At 40.2% G+C, this 8,808-nt stretch overlaps 2 protein-coding genes across 2 annotated transcripts; one reads left to right on the top strand and one right to left on the bottom strand.

Annotated features, from left to right (window-relative positions):
* The first annotated feature begins 465 nt into the window (after positions 1–465).
* Positions 466–3,809, top strand: LOC140932451 (uncharacterized). The gene is made up of 5 exons (XM_073382060.1): positions 466–492; positions 884–1,042; positions 1,157–1,329; positions 1,625–1,993; positions 3,092–3,809. The coding sequence occupies exons 1-5, from the start codon at positions 466–468 to the stop codon at positions 3,807–3,809; spliced, it is 1,446 nt and encodes a 481-aa protein (XP_073238161.1).
* Positions 3,810–4,006: 197 nt separating this feature from the next.
* LOC140932450 (uncharacterized) lies at positions 4,007–7,183 on the bottom strand. The gene is made up of 3 exons (XM_073382059.1): positions 7,158–7,183; positions 5,433–5,575; positions 4,007–5,340 (listed from the first exon to the last, which is right to left on the bottom strand). The coding sequence occupies exons 1-3, from the start codon at positions 7,181–7,183 to the stop codon at positions 4,007–4,009; spliced, it is 1,503 nt and encodes a 500-aa protein (XP_073238160.1).
* Positions 7,184–8,808: the final 1,625 nt, after the last annotated feature.

The following is an 8,808-nucleotide window of genomic DNA, read 5'->3' as shown; positions in this document are numbered from 1 at the left end:
ACAGCGACATTCAGTAAACAAGTCTAAACAAATGGCGACGACAAGCTTTCGCATGTCGACTCTTTTAACACGAAGAACTTTTTTAGTGAAGGTCAAAAAAATTTAGTGACCTCGGAGAATAATGAAAATTTATCTAACTATTAACTGTGAAAACAAAAACCTTCACTTTGAAGTATTTCGCTTAACTTTAGCGTATTTCTGACGATTGTTCAACTATACTTTGCTTGACACCGGTCTCTGCAATGGTTTCAATTAAAATTTCGCGCGGGAAATTTCCCCGGCCGGGACCGGATACGAGTGCATTGCGCATGCTCGAGCGTTTGACCGCGGTGGGTAGATAAGGTGGGTAGAGGTCGTGATAGCTATGTCCAGGATGAAGAGGCCATTTGCACTAAGAGGTCACGTGTCATTCGCCGCCATGTTGGAGGGCAAACAAATCGGTTGCTATGCGTTACTATGGAAAAAATGGCTGCCTCGTCGGAAACACAAGAGGTAAATTGATCAAGTTTCTTCGCCACGTTTGGCTCTGTTCGGAACAAGAGGATACTTACACACATTCACGATGTGTACAAGATTCATGGTTTCTCTAAAAAATTGTTGATTTATTTATTGCTTTTAAAAAATCGCTCTCGACAGTGCGTTGATTTCAACAGTTTAAAAACGCTTTCTCCATGTTCATTTGGATAATTTGTCGGCCTGTTGTCGTTTTTTAAATAGAAATGCCCTATACTAGATCCTCATCATATGCTCCAAATTTCACTTGGGAAAAATGTAGATGCTTAGGAGAATTGAGAATTATAGCGATCGGGTTGAATTGGAAGATGAATTATTGCCGTTAATTTAACTTATGTCTATTTTTTGCTCGACGTGTGTTTGAGCGCAGGCAGGCGGCAGCAAGTACCATTGTGTTGTGCCATTATGCAACAACGATGGCCGTTATAAAAACTTAACGTTTCATCGTTTTCCAAGCCCGGTAAGCAGGCCTGACTTAAGAAAGCAGTGGATCGCTAAAATTCGCAGGGATGAAGGAGATTATTTTAAGGTGAGAATTGCATCGTCTCCAGTATTTGATTTGTCAATTTTTTCATAAACGAGTTATATTTTTTAATAGGCAGATATGTCGCTGGCTTAGAATATTCACTTCTTAATTTTCTAGATAACAGACAGCACAAGGGTTTGTGAGGAGCACTTTTTAGAAGAGGACTACCGACCTGGACTCGATAATTTGGGCCGAAAGAGACTTAAAACAGCGGCAATACCTACCCAATTTGCTTGGCATCGCCCAAAGGCAAGGCGAAAGATTGAGCGACATTTTCAGTTACATCCTGAGTAAGCCAACAAATAAACTTTTCTTTCACATACAAAGACCATTATGTAAGAATTTATTATGACCGTTATAATGAGTTTCCGTTTTACTTATTTTGTGGGCTAAGGAAATAAACTTTATAAAAACACCCGGACTTAGCTATGCTTAGTGATCTTGTGAGATAACAGGTGTCTTATTTTTCTTTAATATGTGCTGTTATTTCTTCCGACATAAAATGCTGACGTTGGAAATCAGAAGTATAAAAACATATAATCTGTTATTCGTCAACTTAATCTTTCTTGTCATTTTGCTCAAAAGGAGTGAAAGTGAGTCGGGTAGCAGTGATTGTCAGACGGAGAAGAAGGCTAAACGAGAAGACATCCATCCTGATGAGCCCAATGTCGAGGAGCAGCTTAATGCAGCAAGGGCAGAGATAAGACAGTTGAAAGCTCAAGTTGAGGAATTAAAACTTTATAAATTTGGCCTTGAAAGGTTTTCAAGGGATAATGATAGTATTAAGTTTTATACAGGCTTTGTCAGTTACCAACATCTTGTAACATTTTATGAAATAGTTAAGCCTAGCGCAGAATCTATGCAGTATTGTTACACAAGTAGCATGTCTTCCAACCCACGTCCTGGTGGTAGAACGATGGTGCTTATTGATGAATTATTTCTCTTTTTACTAATGCACCAGTCATTTGAAACCCCCGGACCCCCCCCCTCGGGGATGACCGGGGTATTGCGGGGACATTCACTTCATGTTCACCAAATATTGGTTCCCCGGTAGTCGGGGGATACGCTAAAAGTCACGGTCTTTGCCTCCCGGACCGGGGGATAAGCGGGGCAGTCACTTTATGGTCAGCGGTTTTCATTTTCGCGCCGCATACTAATTCCGCATGATTCCGCATACATTTTTTATCGCTTCGTACCGTGACGATGTTTTGCAAAGTTAAATATCGAGGCGTAAAAAAAGCGGTCATAGCCGATGACTTGAAGAGTTTGGTGAACAAAGGTAGGCATATTTTCACTGATATTATGTAGATTTGTAATTATAATATGCTTTAAAATGCATCGAATGCACCGATACCATCTTATTCGCGAATTCTTCATAAACACTTGACCTGGCTTGACCTATCGACAGCTAGAAACGACACTTAAAGCTTAAACTATGCATTTTTTTGCGCTCTTTGGCTTGATATCAAAGTGAGCATAACTTTTCTATAACTTCCCTTCTGTTTGGATTTCGATACATTGACCAAAAAGCTATGAAAAGGGGTTTATGAAAAGTTTTTATATTCCGATCACGCATGCTTTCAGTCACGTGCCAGATCAGCCAACGCGAAATTCGATCCATACAACTTCGTGCTTCCTACGCATTCTTTTATAGGGCTTTTTGCATTTGGTTGGTAAAATTCGATAGGTATAATTTATAATTTTGTGATCTTGCTTTTTGTGACATCAAGATGTAAAATAGAAAGATGACGCTGAAATCTTTAAATACTTGTCTTTTCTTGTCTATCGAGGGGTTGCAAGTGTTGCCATTGCTGCTGCGAAAGCAAGTTGTTAATTTCACGGCTGTTATCCTATATGTCATCTCTTGCTACTAGTTGACGTTTGAAAGGGAGTACCTTGTATGTTGGACATATGGGGGCGGGGGAGTTCACCATTCACTTTTGCCCCAGGGACCGGGGAGTTCACTGGCTCTCACATGCATAAAAAGTGAATGCCCCGCTAATGCCCGAGGGGGGGGGGGGGTCCGGGGGTTTCAAATGACTGGTGCATAAGGATAAGATTGGGCCTCCTCCAGCAGGATTTGGCTCACAGGTTCAATGTCCATGAGTCTACTGTAAGCAGAAAAGTTATCACTTGGGCCAATTATTTATATTTTTTCCTCGGAGCACAACCAATATGGCCTTCAAAAGAAGCTGTGCAAAAACACCTGCCCCAAGAATTTAGGGTTCTTTATCCAAATACTCGTGTTGTGATTGACTGCACGGAAATTAGAGTTCAGATTCCATCGTCTCTTCTGTTACAGTCGCAAATGTACAGCAGTTACAAAAGTGGCACAACATTGAAGTCTCTCATTGGTATTACACCACATGGAGCAGTTAGTTTTGTATCTGCGCTTTACACTGGATCCATTTCCGATAAAGAAATAACAAGATGCTGTGGTATTTTAGACCTTTTGGAGCCCAATGACAGCGTTATGGCCGACAAAGGTTTTAATATTGGTGACATGTTAACAAACAGAAGAGTGAGCTTAAATCTGCCACCCTATCTTTCAAGTGGGGGTCAGTTCTCTTCAAAAGAGGTTAAAGAAACCAAAACGATCGCAAAACTACGTATTCACGTAGAAAGGGCAATTCGTAGAATTAAAGAGTATCACATTTATGATACTCCCATCCCGTTGTCATTGTTGGGTACTGTCAACCAGCTCTGGACTGTGACTTGTTTGCTGGTTAAGTTTCAAGGACCTTTAATACTAAAAAGCAATTCCTCTTAGTTCGGTCGAGAATTCTCTAGTTTCATGGGCCACAAACTACAACAGAAAGTTACATTGCCCCTTTCTTGGCTTGGGCATCGGGCTGGAAAACTATTTATTTCGTAATTGGTGCCATGATGACCGGATACGATGGCGTCAAAAACGAAAAACTTGCTGTTGCAATTTGTGACCTACCGAAGTGCACCTTAACTTAACCTTCACAGAAAATAGTTGAAATAAAAGTTGTCAACTCGGACTTTACTTTGCTGGAAAACAACAGGATCGAATTTAATTCTTTGACAAAAAAATAAATCGTCATTAATGTAACAAAAAAAATCACACCAGTCTAACCCAGTAGTACCCAGCTGGCACTGTACTTGAAGGTAGTAAATATGATTTTCTTTAAGTCTTAGTTCGTCGGTAACCGGATCGCGCTTCAAATAGGAAACAGCATCAAAACTCGTCACCCCCTCCTGAACAACTTTGCTTTCAAACAAACCAAAAGGGTCTGATGAACCATTTTTAACTGCCTCTATATCATAAACTCTTCTATCAGGAGAACTACCCAGCCAAGGACATTTCGGGTTTATTACAAGACCACAAGGGTATACATTGGCCATGCCCTTTTTCTCTTTACTGGCGTAGATAAATGCTGCCCTTCCTTCCATTTCGATACCACATTTCATGGCAGCTGTTTGTACGTACCTGGAAGGCTGAAGCTGTTGTACAAGGGTTTCAAAATTTGATACTCTTTTTGCGACGATGCCGAATTTACTTGCAGTTATTCTCTTCTGTCGTAATGAGTGCCAGAGTCCACTCTCGCTTTGTTCTCTTGTTTTATGTTCCAAGTCGCGGGCCATGTCTAATGTGACGGTAAGTGTTTGTAACTTTGCAAGTTTGGTGCTTTCTAAACAGGTGGACAAGCTGTTTACAAAGCGATCTCCGGCGCCAGACAGTGGTAGGTCTGGGAAATTTGTCTGACCGTAGTCATTGATAATGTATTGTTCTGTGAGCCTTTGCTGGTAGGACAATGCAGAACCTTTTGGTAAGTTTCCAAAGTGGGTCTGTATACTTCCAAGGCTCAGAGGGTTTTCTGATAACAAACCTACTAGCAAAGGCTCAGGATTGAGACTTTTGAGCTTATTTTTCTCTTCAGGGCCAAGCAAAGGATACTGCCTTGCTGGAGAGTATAGGGTACTTTTAATAAATTTGTTGTAGTTTGCTCCCTCTTGCGGCTTTTTAACCAATACACTGTCGACACACTGGGGTTCAATCTGTCTCGCCCTTGGTACGCTCCATCTCTGAGCAACCATAGTGCATGTTAGGCCATCGGGAACGCTTTTAAAACCTAGTTGCTTCAGGTGTGCCAGGTAGAACAACAAACCAATAAAATGATGACAAAAGCCACCAGCACCAGCCACACAGGAACATTTTCCCGACACCTTCTTATTCTCAGTAATGATGATCAATTGAAGTGAGTCAGCTGGTTCACTTTTCTTCATGGATCTGTGGCATCTTGCAAACACTACTGCCTCGGTAGCTCCATAAGTGACTACCAAAAATAAAAATAAATGGTTTTGAACCTGTAAGACTGCTGTTAAGATTCATGGTTATTGAATGTTGAAAAATTATTTTCAGACTTACTTTTAATATCGTGGAGGTATCCAGGTTCAGCGAAGAATTTATAGGCTTTAGCAGTGCTTTCGCATCCTGTGGAACTTGCTGCATACTTTTCAACGTCAGTAAAAGTTAGAGACGGAAACCGCGAAAGATCGACGGTTTCTGTTCTGTAACGATTAAAGAAATTTTTATAACTTATGATAAATGACTTTAATCAGCTTTTACAATGCTTATGGTACGAATAAGCTTAAACTGAGAACTGCCGACTGTTAAAACTCGATTCTAAAACTAGTTTGTGTTGGAGAAATTCAAGCTAGAAAAAGCTGATTAAACTTATGCACCAGTCATGAAACCCCCGGACCCCCCCCCCCCCCCCTCGGGCATTAGCGGGGCATTCACTTTTTATGCATGTGAGAGCCAGTGAACTCCCCGGTCCCTGGGGCAAAAGTGAATGGTGAACTCCCCCGCCCCCATATGTCCAACATACAAGGTACTCCCTTTCAAACGTCAACTAGTAGCAAGAGATGACATATAGGATGACAGCCGTGAAATTAACAACTTGCTTTCGCAGCAGCAATGGCAACACTTGCAACCCCTCGATAGACAAGAAAAGACAAGTATTTAAAGATTTCAGCGTCATCTTTCTATTTTACATCTTGATGTCACAAAAAGCAAGATCACAAAATTATAAATTATACCTATCGAATTTTACCAACCAAATGCAAAAAGCCCTATAAAAGAATGCGTAGGAAGCACGAAGTTGTATGGATCGAATTTCGCGTTGGCTGATCTGGCACGTGACTGAAAGCATGCGTGATCGGAATATAAAAACTTTTCATAAACCCCTTTTCATAGCTTTTTGGTCAATGTATCGAAATCCAAACAGAAGGGAAGTTATAGAAAAGTTATGCTCACTTTGATATCAAGCCAAAGAGCGCAAAAAAATGCATAGTTTAAGCTTTAAGTGTCGTTTCTAGCTGTCGATAGGTCAAGCCAGGTCAAGTGTTTATGAAGAATTCGCGAATAAGATGGTATCGGTGCATTAGATGCATTTTAAAGCATATTATAATTACAAATCTACATAATATCAGTGAAAATATGCCTACCTTTGTTCACCAAACTCTTCAAGTCATCGGCTATGACCGCTTTTTTTACGCCTCGATATTTAACTTTGCAAAACATCGTCACGGTACGAAGCGATGAAAATGTATGCGGAATCATGCGGAATTAGTATGCGGCGCGAAAATGAAAACCGCTGACCATAAAGTGACTGCCCCGCTTATCCCCCGGTCCGGGAGGCAAAGACCGTGACTTTTAGCGTATCCCCCGACTACCGGGGAACCAATATTTGGTGAACATGAAGTGAATGTCCCCGCAATACCCCGGTCATCCCCGAGGGGGGGGTCCGGGGGTTTCAAATGACTGGTGCATTAAGTCGATCTTTTCCACCTATCACTGTAAGACTATAATTTGAACTAATAAGGAAAAAAGAAAAATATTTACACCCCTTTGAAAGCGAGAAAGGTCAGTGACACGACAATAAAGGCTATACGTTTGCAAATTCGAACAGCGAGGAAGTGTGTTCAAACTGTTGAAGTAAACGGAACATCGAAAGCGATTTTTTAAAGCAATAAATAAATGAACGATTTTTAATAGAATCTGAGAGACTAGTACACATCATACATGTCTGCAAGTAACCCATTGTCTTGAAACAAAGCAAAAAATGGCGAGGAAACTTGATATATTTACCTTTCCGGGTCATAAGCGGCAGCCATTTTTTCCATAGTAACGCATAGCAACCGATTTGTTTGCCCTCCAACATGGCGGCGAATGACACGTGACCTCTTAGTGCAAATGGCCTAGTGAAATCACTTCTTTGTCAAATTGTTGGTGCGGCATTGTCAAGGGAACAAACAAACCAATCATGAGCAACCTTCCTAAACTGCCGTGCGACCAGCTGCTGACCAACAACTAATTGCGAAAGTTGTTAGTTCAGCCTTGATAACGAAGGGTTTTTTTACAGCAGTGAACAAGTTGTAGGTAAGTTATGTTTCAAATATTCAGTCTAGTAGCGCAATCTTTGCAAACCCAGTGTACAATAGGACAAAAATATACTGTCAGTAGTTAGCAACAGAAGGTCATTCTTTCGAACGCGCCCTCTCCTAAAGCTAGAAATCATGTGCAAATTTGTGCTTTTCTTTTTTATACCTTATTTGAAAGAAATTCTTCTGTTTAAAAAAAAAAAGACGAACGAAAACCACTGGAGAACGTTCTGAAACCCTAATTTGCTGCTTCTGCTTTCATATACAGTAGAACCGCGGTAACTCGAACTCTGAGGGTAAACGAAAAACAGTGCCAGTTGTATAGGTAATAGCATGATTTGTAGTGATATTTGGCATAAATACCACGAGTGATATGTCCAAATTGTTATACGTAATTTCACGAGCCGTTAGGCGAGTGAAATTTGAGACAATTTTGAAATATCACGAGTGGTATTTATGCCAAATATCACGTACAAATCATGCTATTATTTGTTTATACCACACCCGCAAAAGGTTTGTAATTTGCACATGTAGGTATTTCAAATTAAGCTGAAATACCACTGCTCTAAGCCAATCAAATTGCAGGAATTTCTCATGTAGTGGTATAAACCGGGGAATTCGAGTTATCGGGGTAAATTTCAGTGAAATTTTGATGAAGGGAAAGGAAATTTAATTCCAGTTAGCGGGAAAATCGAGTTATCCGAAATCGATGCAATTTTATGCTTTACGTAAGTCAGAATTTTTTCAGATTTCTTTCTCCACCACATTTTCGAATTTGAAAATTTTAGTTTTGTACGAAATATAGCTAAACTTGGAGTGCAAAATGTGAAATATTAAACTTCAGAACATCGTAGTGAACTCGCTACATATTGCTTCGAAAATCGTATATCAGTTGAACAGTCGTCTAGAAATTTTTAGCCGTCCTGAAGCTATAGAAACCTAGTATCTTGTAACGAGCTTTAGCGCCAACAAATTTTATGCAAATTACCGGCTACACATTGAATGTGCAGCCAGCTAACTGGTCATTAGCAGCTTGAAGAACCAATACAGCTATGATGTGACCAGAAATTATCTAAACTGTTATTATTGTTATTATTATTTAGAACGGAACACTTGTCTCCACACCAAATTCATGACAGGAGTTAGTATCAGTTGATGATAAATCCACAATTTCCATATTGCTTGCATTTGTATTGTTTAACAAGAGACTATTCAAAAGCGTATTATAGGCATTATTGTACTAACTTTAACCAGGGAATATATTGCATCTATAATGACTAAAGGCTTGCTCACCGATGGTGGCATCGATCCGGACCTTTTAAAATGACATCGACCGGCGGTTCATGAAAGGAAATGGG

The sequence above is a fragment of the Porites lutea genome, chromosome 3 (assembly GCF_958299795.1).
Source record: "Porites lutea chromosome 3, jaPorLute2.1, whole genome shotgun sequence".
NCBI classification, from domain to species: Eukaryota; Metazoa; Cnidaria; class Anthozoa; order Scleractinia; family Poritidae; genus Porites; species Porites lutea.
Note: the sequence above shows the minus strand (reverse complement) of the source record. Positions and strands in the feature narration are given on the sequence as shown.